We start from the raw sequence: 23,010 nt of genomic DNA, 5'->3' as shown, positions 1-23,010 counted from the left end.
TTTGACTGCCATGACACACTCCATGATGACTCCTTGTACTTGCCTGTGTACTCGGTCCTGTTCACGTGAATTGCCTTCTGACTATGTCTTCTTATCTTGTGCTTCTGTACCTGATGTTTGTTTTGTTAAAATATGGGGCTTTTCATTTATCTATCTTAAATTTCATCTTACTACCACCACCTAGCTTCTTTGGGACACACACAAGAAAATATCACATAGCTTCCCATGGTTTTAAAAAACTTTAGTTTGATTTCTTCAAATTCAGTGTCACTATATCATAATGATCCTCCCCTTCTCCCCCTCACTGTTCAGTCTGCTAAAGAAGGGGAATTAAGAGACTGACAGGTTTCAGCTCTCACTGTATTGTCCAGTCTTCACACCTCTGGAGCCTGTTAGCCATGTTTAAGCAGTGCCCTTTGGTGATGTCAGTTATTTGTAGAGAGATCTCTGTTTTAAGCATTTATTGTCTAAATTTTACCCAGAAAGTGTTTTCCCATTATAATATTGTTGCTATAGTGATAGCAATTGTCCTTTGAATTGTTTCAACACATTTTTTTTTTCAACAGAATCGGTGTGTGTGGGGTATTATGCTTATAATGAATTTACAGGTATCCACTGGTGCTCATGACTGTGAACCACTTAATATCATTCCATTGCTCCTTTAACCAGAATAGCGTCCTTCAGTGTGAGGGACTGGGTGTGTTATCCTATATCTCTGAGCTACAGAAAGATTTGCTGTTCTGCCTCCAGACCCTCCTCCTTCTTGGGCTTAATTGGGCATGGATTTCTCGCACAAACTAGATTAGATTAACTTCAGTCTTTTTGAGGCCTCAGTTTAGCACAGTGCCTGGAACATAGTAGGTGCTTAATAAATTGATTGATCATACCAGGCAACTGAGGCAGAGATTCTTGGGTCATTTCTCTTCCTTTTTCATTTCCCGTATTCTTATTGTGAAGAGACTGTAGATAAAACATCCATGTGCCTTCTGACCTAGTCCAGTCCCTGGGTAATATGACTAAACTGAGATTTTCTCATTTTTTTTTCTTGGAAGGATGTCTCATTTTCTGATGTCTGGTCACTCTAGTGTACTTAACTCAGAACTCTAGGTTTGACCTCTCTCTACCTTATGATTAAATCTAGATTCCAGGAAAGTTTGAGGCCCAGCCTGGCCTTCTCACTGACTCTTCTCTTGGTTGATGTAGTCTGAAGATGAGGATTTTACTGCTAACATATACCTTGGGCTAACTCTTTAGCGCCTAGGGTATGGTGAGCATTTATTAATACTTCCGTGTGCAAACTACTGCCCTAGGCAGTAGGGACAAAGGTGAAACAATCTCTTACCTCAGACAGCTTACATTCTGCCGGAGGGATGCTTCACATACACAAACAAGTCAGTTCTTGGCCACTCCCAGGATCATAAATTTAGAGCTGAAGGGACCATTTACTGTAAAACCAGCTGCCAGGAAACCTACCTTCTCTCTGTCTCTGTCTCTGTCTCTGTCTCTGTCTCTCTCTATCAACTTGGCAATTATGAATGACCTGAATATCATCTTAGGATGCAGTATGGTCTAGGGGGAAAGATCTAGAATCAGATGGGTTCAAATCCTACCTTTAATACTAGTTTGTAAGCAGTTTAACCTTTCTGAGCCTCAGTTCCCTTATCTGTAAAATAGGGATGGATAGCACCTGACGATTCCAACAGCTCCCTATTCCCTCTAGGATCAAATAAATCTCTGTTAGACATTTAAGGCATTTTACTTCCTGGCCCCACCTTTCCTGCCTTATTACATATTAGTCCCCTTCACAAACACTGTAGTCCAGCCAGCTTGGCCATGTTACTTCTCCTTATATGTGTTCTTTTTGCCAAGTCTGGAATGCAATCTCTCCTTCCCTCTGCCTCTTAGAATCCTTAGGTTCCTTAAAGGCCCAGCTCAAGCATCACCTTCTACATGGGACCTTTCCTATACCATCCAGATATTCTCTCCCCCCACCCAAGATATTTTGTATCTGTGCTGTATCTATCTATGTATGTGCGTGTTGTTTCCCTGGGTAAGACTGTAAACTTTGTATCCCCAATGGCTGCCACATAGATGACTAATTTATTATATATAAATGCTTAATAAGTGATTAGTGCCTTGTAGTACCTTGCAGGGTAATATTGTTAGAATCAAATGAGACGTTTTAGGTTGTATTGTATAAACATCAGCAGTTTTTTTTTTGTTATTATTTCCCTAATGATATCTGAGGGTTTGCTTTTTTTTAATTTAACTTTTTTCAATTAAAAAATCCTTTTTTCTCTCCTTTCTATCTTCCTCTTACCCCTCCCCCAAATTAGGGGAAAAAAAGAAAGACAATTGAAATCCTAATGACAAATATGCATAGTCAGGCAAATACATATATATATACACACATATATACATATATATGTGTGTATTTATATATGACAAGAATTTACTTTTCATAATTCCTTCAAGGTGAAACATGTGACTGTGAGATTGGCATAATTCCATGGTGCGTCTTACACAGAAACAAAATTCAATGCTGTCTTTCATTGCTTTAGCTGTTTTAGGGTTTCTCTGCCCACGAATGGATAAATAGCGATGTATATATTTTGTCTCTTCTCTTAAATCAGGTGATGCAGGCCCAGTGCATAAAGACAGAGACAGAGTTTTACCGACGAAGCCAGAATGAAATAGTGCATGGTCAGGGCCACACCATGGGGGCCCTTTATTGGCAGCTGAATGACATCTGGCAGGCCCCGTCCTGGTCTTCACTAGGTGAGTCTCTCAGTTGGTACCATTATAAGAAGTCTTGTAGCTGTATGAGTACGATAAAATCATATGTAAGAAGAGAGATGGAGACCCCAAAAGAGGGAAGTGGATAAAGAAAAGTACCTGAGAGGGAGAAAATTGGCCTCACCAGAAATATACCAAGATGAGACACTTCTGCAGATACAATACTTTGATTCTTTCCAAAGCTTCTCTCTCAGAAGGACACAAGCTTCTCAAGGAAACCATTCAGGGAAATATCCATCTCATGTGTCAGTCCAGTCCTTGCATCCCCGGCACTGGCGCAGTCTTTGGCACATAGGAGGCATCTAAGGCGTGATGTAGCCAGCGTTAAGCATTGACAAGAATCTTGTCAACAGAAGGACAAGGGGAATCAATTTAGGTTTGGACATTTGGTTATCTTATAATTGTTGGTGTGGGATTTTATTTTAGAGGACTCCGAGGAAGAGAGCTGGCCCTTCAGCCTTCCTGTGTTTGAGTGTGGAGTTTGGTGGAGTGATCATTTCAAGCAAAAGTTCCCGAGCCTTCATGCCTGCCTCACCTGGATCTCCTAAAGTCGTCTTTGCCCTATTATCTTCCTTAACACAAAAGTAAACTAGTGCCTGCATTCCAAAAAGGATAGATCATAGATCTTGAACTGAAAGGGACCACAAAGAACATCTAGTCCAACCTGTTCTTTTACAGATAAAATCTAGCCACGAGGAGGTTATGTGACTTGCCCAAGGTCACCCTTTTGGACTATTTCTTGAAGTTTTAGGGTTACTAGAATCACTTCCCAGGCAGGGTCACCTTGGGAATATTTTCAGTGGTGGAGAATCTTTATCTTTTGAGGAGGAATATTGGGAAAAGCTAAAGGTTATTGGCAGAATCATAGGCTATTAAACCAGAATGAGCCTTAAGGATCATCTATTCGAGCTCCTTCATTTTATAGATAAGGAAACGAGGCTCAGACAAAGTGATTTGGCTGAAATACACAATTTACTTAGGGATGGAGTTAGACTAGAAACCTGGTCTCTTGAATTCCAATGCAATGCCCTTTCTACTATATAATTTAGAATCATAGATGATAATTTTGGAGGTGGGGATCCTCAAAATTATTAGATGTAATTATATAGCTTCAAGTGATTCTCTTGAGCACAGCTACTAGATGAACAAGACATCAGGGCTGGCCTTTTCTAGCTCTTTCTTTATGGTTCTGGAACCTTCGGTTTTTCCTGGCTCAGGAGGGCAAGACCTCATCTGCCTGAATTCTGCATCAGGCACGGCGGGCATTGGGTGTAGCAGTGATTGCCACACCCAAGCAAGAGGAGATGCAACCATGGCGCATTTAGGATGGAGCCTATGAAGCCTACGGTGGCAAAGGATCAGTGGGCTCTTTCTTTTCTCTACCTCTCTTCTTTCTAAAGTTTTTCCCCCCTCAAAATTTTCTATCAGAAACATAACCACCTTATATCCCAGAGTCTTCTGCGAAAGATCATCTGGAGAGTTTCCTTTTAATAATAAATTCTAATATTAATAGGCATAGTAGAGGCCACTAGATAGAGCTTTAAGTCTGGAATCAGGAAGACCTGAATTTAAACCTGACTTCAGACACTGACTAGCTGTGTGACCCTGGGCAATTCACTTAACCTCTGTTTACCTCAGTTTCCTTATCTGTAAAACAAGGATCATAATAGCATCCATCTCCCAGGGTTGTTGTAAGAATAAAATGAGATAGCATAAAACTCTTTGCAAACTTAAAGCACTATATAAATGCTATCATCATCATCATCATCCAAACCAAAGTTCTTTGTGAGGTCCAAGTGATATGTTCATTACATATCCAGGGGGATCTTGCTTAATTATTTCCCAAGAAAATTGAAGCCATCAGCTCCCCTCAATGTCATTTCCCATTTTCTTTTGATTTGTTCTAGTCTTGGAGGATGATGAGGTCTGTCTCCTTCCCAAAGCTAACTGCTCTACTTTTTTTTTTTTTTGGTAAGGCAGTTGGGGTTAAGTGACTTGCCTAGGGTCTCACAGCTAGTGTCAAGTGTCTGAGGCTGGCTTTGAACTCAGGTCCTCCTGACTCCAGGGCCAGTGCTCTTTCCACTGCACCACCTAGCTGCCCCTAACTGCTCCGCTTTTGCCCTTGACCTGTCTTTTCTAACCTCTTCCAGAAGCTTTGCCCCTTTGCCTCTTTCCCTAGAAATCTTTAGTCTCTATTTATTGTCTTTGCTGCTGCTCTGGAGCCCTGACATGTCCACATCTCTCCCATCCTTTAAAAAAACCTCACAACCCTTCCCTTGCTCCTGCTGTTCATTCATTAAACAGATTGAAGAATACTTTTTTCCACTTTCTTTATTTTTCTTTTTTTTTTCCCCAACATGGGCCCTCTTGTATCTCTCTTGGTGTCTTTGAACAGCTCCTCCAAATCCACTTATAATCTTCATGCAAGTGACTCCCGGATCTGCCTACCCAGCCCTCATTAGCCTCTGAGCTAAAATTCTGCCTTTCGTACTGCCTCCTAGACGTTTTCACCTGGATGTACCAGAGGCATCTTGAATTTACTGTCCAAAATGAACCTCATTAAATTCCCTCCAAAACCCATCTTTCTTAATGTCCCAATTTTTGTCAACTTCTCAGTAATCCTCAACTTCTTCTCCTTCCTCATGTCCCATGCCGAGGCAGTTGCCAGGCCTCAATGCCGTCTGCAATATTTCTCACATCTGTCCTCTCCTCACATGGCCTCCACCCTAATTCAGACCCTCATCACCTTTCACCTGGGCTACTGCAGCAGCCTCCTTATTTGTCACCTTTACCTCCATTTTCTCTCCTCTCTGGTTTGTCCTCCACATAGCTGACAGATAGATGTCCTTAAGGGACAGGTCTGACCATGTCACTCTTCTGAACAAGAAGCTTCAATAGATCTTTAAATAAAAACTCCTCCTCTCCTGCCTTCCCCTGGCCTTGGATTATCACAATCTCTTTCAAGCACATAAATAAGAATTTATTGAAATTAAAATTAATTTTTAAAATTACTAGATAGCACATTTAGACAAAATACTTTCTAGTATTTGGCAGAATAGTTTAAATTTTTTTGTAGCCCATATACCATGCAAACTTCTTATGGTTATACCTCTCAATATATCAATATCAAGAAAAATGTAATTCGGTTTTATCTGTGAGAGGACTACAGGTCTCCACACCTCCCTTTTGCAAAAAAAAAAAGAAAAAAAAAGAGATAGTGGTGGTAGTGGTGGTAGGAGGACAATTAAATACAGATGTGAACTATCTAAGTGGTATTCAACTACTAACTTTCTCTCAATCAATTTAAATGTGAACAAGTGGAGAAAGGTAACAGATCAAAGACTTTAAGTAAAGTGACAAGCGCATTAACATGGAGCATGTTGCTAAATACCTTCCCTCTTATTATTTCACTCCATTGGGGTGAGAACTTGAAAAGAGTATGCTTTATAAGCAGATTTATTTTAATTGGTTTTACATTCCCTTAAAATCTCACACTCTAGCACGAGATTGTGTATATTAGCATTGATTATATAGCATTATGTACTTGACTCTGTATTTGACTATTTATAAAACTTAATAGGCTCCAGGAAACATCCCAAACCCTCCTGGAGGCAGGTTGATCCTCCTTTTAAGGCAAATTAGTGAAAATAGTGAAAGGCCAAGCCACCTCTGCATGAATTTGTGGCATCAAACACTGAATCAGTTAAGAAACCTCCCGAAACTTAGGTTTTATAAATTGTCATTGCGCCAAGAAAAGAGAGCAGAAAGAAGGATGCTGCTACCAGTTCACTGCATTAAAAGGTGGTATTTTTTTTTATCGGGTCCTTTCATTATTCATCATTTTTAGAACCAGTTTTGCTTAAATTTCCAACTCCATCAACCCTGTTACTTTTTTTGGGGAAGGTGGTGGTTTCTTTTTGCCATCCGTTTTGTCTCCTGGCTTCCATGCCTGGGTTTTTAAAAGCTGACTTTTTAAAAAATCATTTTTTTTTCCTTACATCAGGGCAGAGCTGTAGTAAAAGTTCCTACTGAAATAATATTGTTTATTGATGTCATAAAATTAATAATTTGATGAGTCTACATGAATTGGTCTTTACTGTCTTTGTCAAACTCAGACTCCACGTGTGTGTGTGTGTGTGTACGTGTTTAACATTTTCAAGATTAACTCCAAATTTTTGCAATAGCTTAGCATCTTTGCAGCTGACTATTGGGTACTGTGAAAAAAAAGTGTCTGTAGACCATTGGAGGCATATCCTTGACTTTAATCATGTATGATTGCTTGCTAATGTTCCTATACCCTTTCATAATCTTAATAAAGGAATAGTTTTTTTAAATGTACATATATGATTAGAGTTATTTATGGATCTGTTTCTCTCCAAGAAATTTGTATTAAGGCTGGGGAAATCAAACAAAAGATTTAGTTATTTGAAGCATTTATCTTCTTCATTAGCAGAACACAATAGTTCCATCTCTTGGTCCTGACTGGCACTCATCCCTCTGGCAATGAGGTCTTCCTCCCTCTGGAAGCTGTGGGTTGGGGGAGAGGAGGAGGCAGTTGTGGGTGGTATCAGGGACCATACGCTATGACTTGATCCCCCACCTCACCTCAATCACCTCACTTGCTTCCCAATATCCCATTCTTCTAATTGGTGCTGTACTGTGCAAGCTTCTTCCCTCTCTATTCTAACCTTCACATAGCTTCCAAAGTGATTTTTCATAAAGCTTAGATCTGACCAGTTATTACCCCTATTACCTCTAGGATCAAATAGAAACTCCTCTTTGTGGCATTTAAATCTCTTCACAACCTGGCCTCTTCTTATCTTTAAAGTCTTTTTACACATTACCTCTTTCTACATTACCTCTCTCCACTCACTCTGCATTCCCGCCATATTGGTGTCCCCATTGTTCCTAACACAGTGCCTTAAGTCCCATCTCCATACTCTTGTACTGATTCTGTCCCATATCTGAATGCATTTCTTTCTCACTTCAGCCCCTACTCACGGTCTTCCTTTTCCCAACTTTCTTTGAGACATTCCCTTTCATTATTTCTTATAGCACAGTAGTATTCTATAACACTTTTATACCATAATTTATTTAGCCACTCTCCAATTGATGGGCACTCCCTTATTTTCCAATTCCTTACCACCCCAAGAAGAGATATGATAAATATTTTTGTACATATGAGTCCTTTTTGCTCATTCTTTGAGCTCTTTGGGGAATATACCTAGTAGTGGTATTGCTGGGTCAAAGGATATGCACAGTCTAATAAATTTTTGGGCATAGTTTCAGTTGACCATGCCAGTTCACAGCCCCAGCAGCAGTGTGTCAGTGTACCTGTTTTTCCACAGCTTTTCCAGCATTTGCCATTTTCCTTCTTGGCCAGATTATAACCACCACCTTCCCCAAACTATCTTCATTTTATATGTGTTTATATTTCTGTATGTTTGTGTTGTCTCCCATTTGCTTCTTGAAGCTAAACATTGACTTTTGTCTTTGTATCCCCATTCCTCAACACAGTGTCTAGCGGGGTGGGGAACCTGTGGCCTCAAGACCACATGTGGCCCTCTAGGTCCTCAAGCGTAGCCCTTTGACTGAATCCAAATCCTTAATAAAAGAATTTGTGCTGTAAAACTTGGACTCAGTCAAAAGGTCACACCCAGGAACCCACAAGGCCACATGTGGCCTTGAGGCTGCAGGTTCCTCACCCCTGCTAGCCTAGAACACAGGTGCATAGTAGATCCTTTCTGAATTGTGTTGAGTAGGAATCAGGAAAGACTTTATGTGAAGGAGGAGGAGGAGGAGGCAGTAGAGAGACACTGTTGTACCAATCCCTGAGATCCTAAGAAGAAATGACTGGGTGATGATGAGTTGGCCCAGATTGAGAATGGGTACACTTGGATTTGTGATAACAGAAGCCCCTGTTCTTCTGGAGTCTCTACCTTAGGACATGAGAAATATTATCAGTGGCCTGAAACTTAGGGCATCTGTTCTTACTGCTCTTATCTTTCTTTGTGTCCCTGACACTTAGCACAGTGCCTGGCACATAGTAAATGCTTGTTGACTGCCTGTTCCACAGTTCTGAGTGGGTGAGCAATGAGGGGAATCACTGGTCCCAAGGGGAGATATATTCTTGGCATTTCGAATGGGAGTTCTGGATTTTACTACAAACATACTCTTGTCCGTAATGGTTTCTACAGAGAGAAAGGGTAATTGAAAGCTTTGTTACTCCTTGTGCAACCTTCCATCTCTGGGCCTCAGGTTCCTCATCTTCATAGTGAGAGAGTCAGACTGTATGATCTCCATGATCCCTTTCATGGATCCCTAAGTCCCATGATCCTACTGGTACAGAACTATACTTCTTGTACCAAGTGGGTTAAATATTAGCCTGGTAATCTAACTACCACATGTACTATGATTGCCATTAGAAATTGTATTATGGGTTCCGAACATGTGACTTACAAACAATCTTCAGTTAAGTAGAACATTGGCTCCTAATTGGGTACTCTGTAAGGAAGCTAATGAAAACCTAAAAAAAAATCTTGCTTTTGCTTTGAGCTTCTCCTTTGTATCATGTCTCCCATTTGGTTGAGCAAATCCCCTAGGACTTGTTGCAGCCCCCTTTTTCTTACTCCTTTTCTTTTTTCTTTTTCAGAGTATGGAGGCAAATGGAAAATGCTTCATTACTTTGCTCAGCATTTCTTCTCCCCACTGTTGCCGATCGGCTTTGAAGATGACGATGTATTTCATATCTATGGTGTTTCAGACCTCCACGTGGATTACAAGATGATGCTTACTGTGAGTTCCTTAGCTTCTTGGTTAGAGAAAGGCAGAAGGACTGAAGGGAACAAGAAATGAATGTCTATCCTATTGATTTAGGACCTTGTCCAGTTTATATTCTACCAAAAGGTCTTCAAAGGCCTCTGTCAATATTGTTTTGGTCTGACCAGAGAGTGGGAGAAGGAAATGGCAAACCACTCCATTATCTTTGCCAAGAAAACCTCAAATAGGGTCACAAAGAGTTGGAAAAAATTAAACAGTAACAACAATGGCAAGACAGTCTCTATGAAATGCCTCTTCTTTTGATTATCTGTGCTTCCTGCACCGATAGGATGGCAGAAATGGAGCTTTGAATTTTTCTTCCTTTTTTTTTTCCTTCTAAAGCTAATTTTCTAATGAGAAAAAAAAATCTAGATGGGAAGGAATCCACACCTACAGCTTTGGGTGAAATTTCATAGAGATGAATGTTAAAATCTTACACTTGGATCCAAAAAATCAAATTGAAGTGAAGATTAAGAGAGGGTGTGGTTAGATGACAATTCATCAGAAAAAGATCTGAGGCTGTTAATGGTCTCAATATGAGTCAATGTGTTATAGCAGCCAAGAAAGCAAATCCAGTTATAAGCCACAATAAGAAAGGTATAGTGTCTGCCATTAGGCAAGTGAGGTGCTCCTTGCCTTCATCAGATCATATCAAGTTCGGCTGTGGGCAACCCAGCTTAAGAAAGACATTTAGAAGCTGCAAAGTGTATCCAGAGGACAGGTGGGATAGAGTAAAGGGTTTTGAGTTCATCTGTAAGAGGATTCTTTGAAGGAGCTGGAGAGGAATTCTTTAGAGAGGAAATTGTAGCTATTTTCTAGTATTTGAAGGGCTATCAAAAAGAAGAGAGATTAGTTTTACTGTGTTTGACTCCCAAAGGAAGAACTAGGAACAATGGGTGACTGAAGCAAACTTAGGGGCTTATGGCCAGGAAAGACTCCCTAACACATTAGAGCAGAGGTTCTTAACCCGGGATTCATAGAAACTTTTAAAAAATATTTTAATAACTGCATTTCATTATAATTGGCATAATCTTATGCATTTCATTTTTTTTGTTGTTGTTGTTGAGGCAGTTGGGGTTAAGTGACTTGCCCAGAGTCACACAGCTAATGAGTATTATGTGTCTGAGGCCAGATTTGAACTCAGGTCCTCCTGACTCCAAGGCCAGAGCTCCATCCACTGTGCCACCTAGCTGCCCCTTTTGTTTTGTTTTTTGTTTTTTTGCTTCTCCCATCTCTTCTTCCTCCTCATTTCTGTTATGACAGAGGTTCCTTTTCCCATGACACGGTTGGAATTTTTCAAAAGGAATTTTTTTTTCCAGGAAAATAAAGAGAAAAACAGAAATGAATGAGTCTTAAAATTAAGCACAAGTTCTTTAGGATAGAGCTTATCCACAGACTGGATTGATTAGCAAAGCTTTGGGGGCACTTTACCCTGATTTCTTTTCCTCTCTGGAATTGGAGAGGGGGTACCTAGATTATTTACCCCGCAGTAGGTTTTTTTTGGGGGGGGGCATTTCTCCCAGATCTGATTTTGTTGTTTGTTTTTTTTTTAACTTTTCTTTTTGGTTATCACCTCCCAGATCAACACTGTTGACCTTGAACTATGTTTTGCTTTCTTCTGGGAGGAGGAAACTGCTCCCTTATCTGGCCCCAAAGATGCCTTTCTCCTTTTGCCTCAGGCCCTCTTGCATTGACCTTGCAGATATTTCTTTACTCTTCTGTGGCTCTGTATTCATGTGGCTTTATGTCACCAAAAGTTCTGTGGGCCTGGGGTTTGTGCTGTTTCCAGGTAAATTGCCTGAATCTTACTCATTTTCCTGTTGTTGAGGCTATTTCTGCCCATCTGTAAGCCAGAATTTCTTAAGAAAAATATTTTTTTAAATAGCTAGCATCTTTTTTCTTACTCCCATTTGTCTACTCCCATAGGAAAAAAAAAAAACCCAACAACAAACAAACAAACCATTATAACAAATAAGTGCAACCAAGCAAAACATGTTCCCACATTAGCTACGTCCAACGATATGTCTCATTGTGCATTTAGCCCCATCACCTCTGTCAGGAGGTGGGGAGCATATTTTTAAAAATATAAATTTTTTCTTTATTTCATTGATTATATCTCAATTACATGTAAACATTTTTTAACATTCATTTAAAAAATTTTTGAGTTCCAGATTCTCTCCTTTCCACTCCTTCTCCACCCCTTGAGAAGGCAAGCAATAGGGTAGCAATTATACATGTGAAGTCATCTAACATATATTTTAATATTAACCGTGTTGCAAAAGAAAACACATTACAATATTACGGTTACTGTGTATGATGTTCTTCTGGTTCTGCTTACTTCACTCTGCATCAGTTCATATGAGACTTCCCAGGTTGTTCTGAAACTATCTTGCTCTTCATTTTTTATAGCACAATAGTATTCCATCACAATCCTATACTATAACCTTGTTCAGCCATTAATGGGCATCCCCTCAATTTCCAGTTCTTTGCCACCACAAAAACAGCTGTTATAAATACTTTTGTGCAAATAGGTCCTTTTTCCCTTCCATTTGATGGCTTTGGCATACAGAACTAGTAATGGTATTGCTGGGTCCAAAGGTATACACATGTTTATAGTCCTTTTTTCTTCTGAAATCTGCCTGTTCATATCCTTTGATCATTTATCAATTGGAGAATGGCTTTTATTTTTATAAATTTGGCTCAGTTCCTTATATATTTGAGAAATGAGACTTTTATCAGAGAAAGTTGCAAATTTTTTCCCCATTTTCCTTCTTTCCTTCTACTTTTGGCTGCATTAGTTTTGCTTGTGCAAAAACTTTTAAAAATTTTTATGTAACTAAAACTATCCATTTTATGTCATGTGATCCTCTCTATTTCTCCTTTGGTCATAAACTCTTCCCTTATCCATAGATCTGACGGGTCATATTTCCTTGGTCCCCTAATTTTTGAAATCACCTTTTATGTCTAAATCATTTATCCATTTTGACCTTATCTTGATATATGTGTGAGATATTTGTCTATGCTTAATTTCTGCCAAACTGCTTTCCAGTCTTCCCTGCAACTTTTGTCAGATGGCGAGTTCTGGCCCCAAAAGTTTGGGTGTTTTTGTTGATCAAACATTATATTACTATGGTCATTTACTACTGTGTATTTTGTACCTAATCCATTCCCCTGATCCACCACTGTATTTCTTAGCCAGTGCCAGATTGTTTTCATGATTACCAGGGAGCATTTTTCATTATTGATTCTCTGCAATCACAGCTGATTAAGTTTTTAAAGCTGTTTGTGTAAACTGTCTTTCTGATTCTCTTTGCTTCAGTTGGCATTGGTTTGTTCAATGCTGGCCAGGTTTCCATTATATTCACTAACTGTAATTTTATTCGTTTCCCAGTTGATGGGCACAGCATTAGTTTCCAGTTCTTTGCCACCCTAAAAATAGATGCTACAATTGTTTTTGTACATATTTATGTGCATAAGGTAGATTGTGAGTTCTTCACATTTGTTGTTCTGAGTTAGCTCCTGGGTCAGAAGAATGTAAGCTCTTTGAAGATCGACACTGTTTCATTTTTGTCTTTGTGTGTTTGGTACCAGCACAGGGCCTGGCACATCATAAACGATTAATAGATGTTGTGTTGGGTTGAACTGAATTGTCAAAGGACTTGTAGGCCTTATAACTGGTACTGCCTTTGTCCAGGGTTTTACGTTGTCACTTTGTAAGAGCTAGAAATGAACCCCTTGTGTTCTTGTTTCAAAATCTGCTCTTCATTTGGAGTTGCCCATAAATCTCAGAGCCCTATTCAAGAGGGACTTCTTTAGCTCTTGATTCATTTCCAGAAGAAGCATGACTGACACAGTCTAGAGGCCTGTGTTGCTCATGATTCAAGATTCCCAGATCTGGCCTCTTCTCCAGGTTTCTTTGATTATTCTCTTCAGTGCCCTGAGGGTTATCTTACAGAGCCTGTACTCTGACAGTACAATGTTAAAATGACTTAGCACATTGCCCATCTCCTGACCAAGAGATGATGGACTCAGGGCACAGATTGAGACATAATTTTTTTTTTTTTTTGGCATGGCCAGTGCAGCAATTTGCTTTGCTTGACTTTATGTGTTTGTAACAAGGATTTTGTTTTTCTTGTTTTCTCAATGGGGGTGGGAAGGGTGGGAGAAGTAGGAGGGAGAGAATACATATCTGAAAATTAAAAAAAACAATTATTTAGCATATCCAGCAACAACAGATATAATTTCCACCAAGTGAACAAGAGTCATTCCCTAACAGTTTGTTCCAAACTAGATGGGGGATGGATGGAGGGAGGGGAAAGTGGGAAGTTCTTGCTATCCCAGCTTTGCATCTGGGAGAATAATCACTAACTTTCAGTTATTTCAGGCCTGATTTTCCAGTTTGAGGCTTGTTCAGACCCTTTGTCCTCTTTGTTTTTTCTCCCTGCGCCCTGCCTTTTGGGCATTTCACCACCTACAGAAGGGAGAGAGCAAGGGAGAGGCAGTCTCAGCCTCTTTTCTGCCTTGGCAGCTCTGACCCAAGATCCTGCTGGAGAAGAGGTTCAAACTTCGAACTGAAAATAAAGGCAGTTTGTCTCGTCTGCCTGTGTAATCCCTGGGCCCCCATTAGCATGGATAATTGGCAGTTATGGTATTGTAAAAGCCAGTAAGAGGAGGCTGTTGAGTGTGGGTAGCTGCTCTGGTCTCCTTCCTTTTCAGCAAGTGTGCTATGGCCTTTGGGGGCCATAGTTTCATAGTACCGACTCAGCTGCTTGTCGACACAATGCCCTTGCTGGGACTGCTTATTTCGTGGAGAGGTTGTCTTCTGGAATAGACCTATCCTCATTAGCGCCCCTCTTGGTTCAGAGGTGCTACTTACTGATGGTGTGATTATCTTTCATTATATCCTGACTCTTCCCTCATCTCTTGAATAAGCCGAAGTATTCCCTAGGGCAAAACGTAGGGGTCATTATTTTAAATATTAAATGTTAAGAGAAGCCACAAGGGGTAGTAGATGGAGAGCTGGTCTGGGAGTTCAGACTCCCTTTTGACATTTTCTGCTTGGGTGGTCCTGGGTAAATTGCTTAATCTCCCTGGGGTTCAGTCTCCTCATCTTTGAAAATAAGGCATTGGATACCTGTGAGGTCCCTTTTGGCTTTATATATGATCTAGTGATGCCACCTTTCACCCATGCTGGCTATGTGACCCTGAGAAGTCATTTAACTTCTCAGTGGTCTAAGGTTACTCCCTTAAGACCCCACCATTGGCAGAGCATTTTCAGGTTTGCATTGTTAAGGGGGATTTCCTCTTGGGGCCTCCTTTCTCAAGGAGATCATAGATCTGTACCCCCCAAAACCAACCAAACAAAAACCATGTAAAATGGCATCAGGGTAATTTTGTCCTCCCTTTTTCTTTTTTTACTTAGATGGGTCAAGGGCCATTAAGTTGCATGCTTCTCTACTAAGAATCTTATGAGGGCCATGACTATTTGTTTGACATTTGAATATGCTTACATATACCTGTTAGTTCCTTTTTTAGCAATAGCACAATTAAAATTCTGTGATTGTTACCCTCAAGGTAACTGCTTATGGATTTAAAAAAAATTCAGTTTGTTCCTAATCCTCATTCCAGAAATGAACCAGAGAGAGGGGATGAGCCCCACAGAATAAAGGGACAGGAGCTGGGAGGACTCCTAGATATTTTGGTTGGGGCAAAATTGGAAGAATATAGACTTAAGGTCATTGACTAATTCTGCAGAAATATGATGATAACTGAAATGTTGTTTCAGAGCTAGCTAACTCCAAAGCAACGGTGTCATAAATAAATGTCTTGGTGAGAGTTTTCAGCTTCACAGTGATACCTGACGTTCTTTATATTAAGGATGTAATTGTGAAACCCTTGGTTGGGGTACCAGGATAGCTTTCCATTAGAGCCTGAGGCAACATGGAGCGATGATAAGATTGCTGGACTTGGTGTCAGGAAAAATCTTGGTTGTCTTTCCCACTTCTTAACACTTAGATGTGACAGCAGGAAAGTCCTCTGAGCATCAGTTTCTTTTTCTGTAAAATGAGGATGATTGTGCCTACCTTACAGAGTTGTTGTGACTAAAAAATATGAGATGTGTAAAGCTTATAAAATTTTAGAAACTATAAAAATGGGACAGCTAGGTGGGGCAGTGGATGGAGCACCGGCCCTGGAGTCAGGAGGACCTGAGTTCAAATTCGGCTCAGACACATAACACTTACTAGCTGTGTGACCCTGAGCAAGTCACTTAACTCCATTGTCTAGCCAAAATAAAACAAAAACCCCAAACTATAAAAACATCTGTCAGTCTTATCATTTAACCTATGGTGGTCCTAAATATAACTAATGACTGGAGGTGTCTTTTGCAGGTGAGAGTATACCAGTGGAGCTCTCTGGAGCCTGTGTGTTCTCGTCAGACTGAATACTTGGTGGTGAAGGCAAGCCAGGCAGCCCCCCTCTACAAGGAGCCAATGGTGGAATTGTTGAAAAGGTGTGGCCAGTGCACAAGACAAAGCTGTGTCATCTCCTTTGTCCTGACAGCTGGTGGTGAGCTCTCCAGCCCCACTAACTATCACTTCCTGTCCTCCCTGAAGGATGCTGTGGGGCTGGAGAAGGCACAGATCACTGTGAGTACCAAGTGTCTTAAAGTTGCTGAAGGGATATCGAGGTTATTTTTGGAGAAAGATAGCCCTTCCTCCACAGCGGAACCATAATCGAGGGTTGGCAAGTAGGGCTTTGCCCCAGGGTACCTGTGTGGGGAGGGTGTACTTCATTGGCCCATGGAAGAGAAGAGGGGGAGACTCCAGGTCTCTTGTGGGTCAGTTTGGGGATAAGGAACAGGGTCGTCTGATGAAAGATACTATTTCCAGGAGAGACTGGGGATGCGTGCAGCGGGGCTCTTAGACCACTTTCTACATTGAAACAGAGCCTTTCAAGGACCTTTTTAGATAGCTAGGTGGCAGAGTATATAGAGCGCCTGGCCTGGAGTCAGAAAGACTTGAGTCCAAATCCATTCTTGGATACTTACTAGTGTGACCCTGGGCAAGTCACTTGACCTCAGCCTCCATTTCCTTATTTGTAAAATGGGGATATTATTAGCACCTACCTCCCAGGATTGTTATAACGATCAAATGAGATAATAATTGTAAAACATTTAGCACAGTGCCTGGCACATAGTAAGCACTATGTGCATGTTAGATATCATCATCATCATCATCATTATTATTATTAGCACAAGAGGAGGTATCATACCTCTGGACCTCTTTCTTCCTGGGAGAAAGGGTGCATCAGGGACATCACAGTTTGTTCCTCCCTCATAAAGGGAGCAGGCAGTACATCTCTCCAGAGGAGGCATCAGAACTTGGAATGGCTGCAGGGAAGGGACCCTGGTGTGATAGGAGAGGGAACTTGCTGCTCGTTGGAGTGGGGAGAGCGTCCCTAAACAAAGGCACGAGAGCCCGTTTGTGTATGTGACAAGACAATAAATGTTTCAGGTTGTCTCCAGTTTGCCAGTTATGTGCATTTAGAGGGGGGTTGGTGGGGCATGCTTGTTTTGCTCCCTAATTTTTGGCTTCCACGGTGGCTTAATCATAAAACCTCAAAATTTGCTGCAAAGTAAAGATGGAATGGTCTATATTTTAAATATCTCAGTGACAGTGAAACAGGTCTGCCTACCTTTGACTCAGAAAATATCCATTTTATTACCATGTATGTAGAGGTCCATTAATTAATGTGTTGATTTTGATTGTTTTTATAGAAAATGTTACCATCCAGGTTTTTCAACTGACATACATTTCTGACCTGTTCTATGCAGAGATCCTAAACTGATAAGCCTGATACACAGCAAGCACTTAATATATGCTTGATGCTTGATTTATAAGGTTAAAGTTATATATAGGGATTAATTCTTGCTTCTTTTTGAAGGAGGAATAATTACCTTTGGAATGGATTTCATTTTTACTTGCAACTCATAATAAAGCCTATATGTCTTAAATTAATCCGGCCCTGCCACATCAAAACTAAAATATAAGGGAAAGGTGGGGAGTGGTATCCACTTGGATCCATCCCAAAAGAATTATGGAATTAGACAAGTATCTCATCTTGGGATCCTCAGACCTTTGGATCCAGGAGAGAGTGAAGAGGGTGGCATGGGGGAGAAGAATTTTTTTGAACCAGTTTTTTTCTTGTCTTCTCTCATTTGGACTTTTCACAACCTTTATCCTTCTCATCATAAAACCATGATGCTTATTATTAGATTGTCTTTTTAAGGAGGGAACATTTTTTGTGGTGCTGTTTTTTATTTTTCCTAAACCCACCAATCTTCCTTCCTGTTGAGAAAAGCCAAGTAAAAAGATGAGTCTTCTCCAAAGAGGCGCCAGATGTGTCCTTTACGACATCATAAAGACCAGGCAAACTCTGGAGCCCAGGTTTTTTGGGTCCAGCCCTCCCCTCGGCCCTCTCAAGTCGTAAGTCTTAGACAAGAGAAAATCGCCAATCTGGAATGCTGTCAGCATACAGCAGGGGAGAGTGGGCTGCTTCCCAGGAATCCTGGATATGCCTGGCAGGGAGAGATTCAGATGGTTCTAATGAGAAACTGGTGTCTGGCTAATAATTTTACTCAAGTGTGTTCTATAGCCCATAACAGTGAAAGGAGAGTGTTTGGTAATCCATCAAGATGTCAAATTGAGTCTTCATTCTTCCAGAGACTTGTTTGTCGTGTGACCTTACTACAAGTCACTTAAATTTCCCAGGCTCTTTCCCCTGATGCAAAATACCACCCCTCCTAATGATGTAGTGCTGGAATAACCAGTTGGTGAAGGTTTTGGGGATCCTCACAGAATAATCTCTGTATGAAGGACAGGCAGCTTAATTTCTTGGTTTGAGATTTAACCAGCACTTTCCTCAACCCTTAATGAATGATATTATGTGTTTCTCTAAGTGTCTGAAGCAAAAAGTGCATGAATGTATGACTAGTGATTATACAGTGGTAATTACCCAGAAATCCTCTGACTTTGCCGTAGGCACACACATCGTCCAGGGTACCTCATCCTATTTATGTTCTTTCCTCTAGGCCAAGATAACCCAGCAAGGGAAGGTGTACAGTTTTGAACTCAGAACCACAGCTATTGCTCCCTTTGTTTGGCTGGATGTAGGAAGTATACCAGGGAGATTTAGCGACAATGGTTTCCTCTTGACAGAGGAGAGAAAAACAATACTATTCTACCCGTGGAAGTCCACCAGCGTTACTGAACTTGAAAAATCTCTTCGCTTGATTTCACTGGCAGACATTTACTGAAGAAATACCAGTTTTTTTTCAGAGTGACCATTTAAAAAATCAAAACCAAAAATCATGTGATTATTTATGTGGTGGAAAAACTTTTAAAAACTACAACTCCTATTTATATTGAAGACACTGGAAAGCATGGGAATAAATGGACTTTTCCTTAATATGATTGTGGTAAGAGTAATACTTCCTAGGGCCTTGTTCTGGGCCCTAGGCTGGGCTTTTTTTCCCTAGGGCTCCACCCCATGCAGGCATTAAAAACCATCCTTGCTTACCTAGCACTTAGAACAAAAACTTTAGATGTGAATGGAGTTTCCTGGTTAACAAGGTATAAATGAGCCAGGTTCAAGGAGTTCTAGCTGTTCACCTGGATGGGCTTCTCTGATTGAGAACCTTCGTGGATAATGCAGATGCAGGAAAGTTGGGCTCAACTGAATCAGTGAGGGAGATGAAACTGTCTACTCAGGCCTTCAATATGATGGGGGGCAGGGAATCCCTTACAGGTCTCTAAAGACAGAGAGATTTTGGGGTTGGAGAGTCTTGACTTATGAGCTAGGAAACACTAGGTAATATAGGATGATAATATAGGATGATTTTCAGCATCAACCTTTGCACTGGGCCTGGCTGCACTGGAGAGAGCAATGACTTTTAGTTACCTTACTCATTGACCCATGTTGAGGATTTGTGGCCATAAGAAGTGTCATCTTGTAGCCCTGATATTCCTGGTTTTGCTTCTCTTCATCATTACTTATTCACTGTTTGACAGATAGGATGGCTTACTTAGAGAATCCAGGAGCTTCAACTAAAAAAAAATAACTGAAATAATCGATTACTTCAGTACAGTATGTTGTAGGTTAAATTTAACAAAAAGGTAAGCTGAGGCATGTTTCTCCAAGCAAGATGTCATTTTATTAACAGGGGCATGCTATTTGTCAATAAAAGGGTCAATAGATGCCTCAGTTTCTAGCCAAAAACCCATAATTGAAGCTGCAGCTCATTTTTATAAACATTGAATAAAAAACAGTACAGGGTAGGGATATCTTGGAGTTGAGGACAGCATGATTGGTTACATAGCTGAGATATGGGAAATGACATGATTGGTTGGAAGTTTGGTAATGAGAGACCAGCAGCAACTCCATTCTTCTCTCTTGTGACTAAGAGGTGTTCATTGAGTCCGGCTGCAAGGTTTAGCGATAATGGACCAGAATTTTTAGACAGCAAACCAAATATTCTTGAAGGATAGCTTGGTGGTGTAAAGATACTAGACCAGACTCTTTTATGGCAAGTCATATCCCCCAAGGTTAGTTAAATTTCTTGAGGGAAAAAAAGAACAGTGATTAGCAAGAGAACTGGATTTCTCAGGGCAGCTAATATAACAGTCACTAGGCTGTTCGACTCTGGGCCAGTCCCTTAATCCCAATTGCCTCACCAAGAAAAAAAAAAAAAGAAGAGAGAGAGAATTGGATTTCTAAAGTTAACCCATTAAAGGCCAGCTGAATTCTGAACTAAGTTCAGAGAACAGAGACCTATGACTTAAGCAATCACAGGACAAAATCAATTAATTGTAAATAGAATTAATAAGAACATGATACAGAATCAATCTTGATCATTTCAAGTAGCCGGATAGAAAATAAGCCCACAATAATCACCAGCTTGTCTGCAGATGGCTAATAGAAGCTAGCAGGAAGAGAGAGAGAAAAAGAAATCCCATCCAAAATAATTGCAAAATGTGTAAAATATCTGGGAGTCCACCTACCAAGACATGCTTAGTACTTGAATACAATAACAAAAAACTATAGAAATAAAGGAAAACAAATGGTGATATTAATTGTATTCTGTTGGTCTGCTAATATAAAAGTTATAATACTATTTAACTTATAGATTTAGTACCATACCAAAGTATTAAACATTAATCTCTAGTACTAGAAATAATATTCTTGAAGGAATAAAAAAATCAAGGAAAATAATGAGAAGAAAAGGAGACGTGAAGGGAGTCTCGCTGTAGCAGATTTCAAACTGAAAAGCAGTAATTACTAAAACTATTTGGTTCTAGTTAAAAAGTAAAGGAGTTGATTGATGTATGAACAGATTAGGTATAATATAAATAAGATTGTGAAACAATTACACATAGTACCTTAGTACTTGGTAAATCCAAGGACACGAAGTACTGGTGTAATGACTCACTGTTAGATAAAAGTCTGCTATGAGAACTAAAAGATAGTATGACAGAAATTAAATTTAAACAAACATCTTTCACCACATACCATAATAAACTAGAAATGGATAGATGGCCTAATATCAAAAGGTCATATAAACAAATTAGAGAAGAATTGTGCATTGGGCCAATTTCCTGAACTTGTGCATTGTTATATTGGAACTAAACTACCAGGAAGCCATTCTGCACCCACAATGATTGGCATAGTTGGTAGAGTGGTCTTAGCACCTTTTAAAGAGAAGAACTAGCCCATCCCACATGGCAGAGGACTATGGTAGACATCTCCTACTAGGAGAAGAAGGTACTATTTGGAATTATGGATATTGGAGAGAATTCTTGACTAAACAGAGGACAGAGATGATTTCATCATAGAAAATAAAATGGATAATTTTGATTACATAAAATCAAAGCAGTCAGAATTAGAAGGGTGAGTTATTTGGGAGAGTATTTGTAGCAAATCTCTGATAAAGGTCTGATATCCAAGGTATAGAGGGATCTTTTTATAGTTTAAAATAATTTTTTAAAATTATAAAGCATTTTAATAGCATTTTTTTAAAATTACATGTAAAGATAATTTTTGGGATTCATTTTTAGAAAATTTTGAGCCAAATTTTTCTTTCTCCTTCCGTCCTGTCACAGTTTGATATAGGTTATATTTATGCAATCGTGTAAAACATTTTCATGTTAGTCATAGTTGTGAAAGAAGAAATAGACCAAAGGGGAAAAAAAAACTCACAAAAAATAAAATTAATATCGTATGCTTTGATCTGCATTCAGAGTCCATCAGTTCTTTCTCTGGATATGGATAGCATTTTCCATCGTGAGTCCTTTGTAATTGTCTTGGATCATTTATTGCAGAGAACTAAGTCATTCATAGTTGATAATCAAACAATGTTGCTGTTACTGTGTACAGTATTCTCCTGGTTCTGCTCATTTCACTTTGCATCAGTCCATGTATGTCTTCCCAGATTTTTCTGAAATCTGCCTGCTCATCATTTCTTATTGCACAATAGGATTCCATTACATTTTGTATCACAGCTTGTTCAGCCATTTCCCAATTGATAGGCTTCCCCTTAATTTCCAATTTTTTTTTACCACCACAAGAAGAGCTGCTATAAATATTTTTGTATCTGTAGGTCCTTTTCCTTTTTTAAAATTATTTCTTTGGGATATAGACCTAGTAGTGGTATTGCTGGATCAAAGGGTATACACAGTTTGTTTGCCCTTTGGGCATAGTTCCCAATTGCTCTGCAGAATGTTTGAATTAGTTTACAACTCCACCAACAGTGCACTAGTATCCCAATTTTCCTACATGCTCTCCAACATTTATCATTTTCCTTGTGTATCATATTAGCCAGTCTATTGGGTGTGAGGTGTTGCCTCAGAGTTGTTTTAATTTGCATTTCTCTAATCAATAGTGATTTAGAACATTTCTTCCTATGACTATAGATAGCTGTGATTTTTTTCATCTGACAACTTCGTGTTCATATCCTTTGACCATGTATCAGTTGAGGAATGGTTTGTATTCTTATAATTTGACTCAGTTCTCTAAATATTTCTGAGAGATTTATCAGAGATACTTGCTGTAAAGATTGATTCCAAGCTTTCATTGCAAAACGTTTTTTTTCTACTGCCCACCTCTTTTTCTCAGCCTCCCCTCTTCCAAGGAAAAAGAAAAAGGAAAAAAAAAAACCCTTATAACAACAAAAACAGCAAAAAAGCATAGTCAAGCAAACCAAATCCCCCATTGGCCATGTTCCGAAATTTATTTCTCATTCTTTGTCTCTGTCAGAAAGTGGATAGCATTCATGATTACTTTTCTGGAATGTTGGTCAGTCATTGCATTTTTATTAGAATTCATAAGTCTTTTAAAATT

At 39.7% G+C, this 23,010-nt stretch overlaps 1 protein-coding gene across 1 annotated transcript in view; it reads left to right on the top strand.

The window, feature by feature from the left end:
- Positions 1-20,385, top strand: part of MANBA (mannosidase beta) — a 111,282-nt gene extending 90,897 nt beyond the window's left edge. Inside the window, exons 14-17 of the mRNA XM_027837602.1 lie at positions 2,634-2,778; positions 9,449-9,591; positions 16,005-16,262; positions 18,707-20,385. Of these exons, the coding sequence (XP_027693403.1) occupies positions 2,634-2,778; positions 9,449-9,591; positions 16,005-16,262; positions 18,707-18,931 (771 nt within the window). The 3' untranslated portion in view covers positions 18,932-20,385. The remainder of the gene's footprint in view (positions 1-2,633; positions 2,779-9,448; positions 9,592-16,004; positions 16,263-18,706) is intronic.
- The last annotated feature ends 2,625 nt before the right edge of the window (positions 20,386-23,010 follow it).

This window comes from Vombatus ursinus, unplaced genomic scaffold (assembly GCF_900497805.2).
Source record: "Vombatus ursinus unplaced genomic scaffold, bare-nosed wombat genome assembly UNPS02014821.1, whole genome shotgun sequence".
In the NCBI taxonomy this organism is placed as follows: Eukaryota; Metazoa; Chordata; class Mammalia; order Diprotodontia; family Vombatidae; genus Vombatus; species Vombatus ursinus.
Note: the sequence above shows the minus strand (reverse complement) of the source record. Positions and strands in the feature narration are given on the sequence as shown.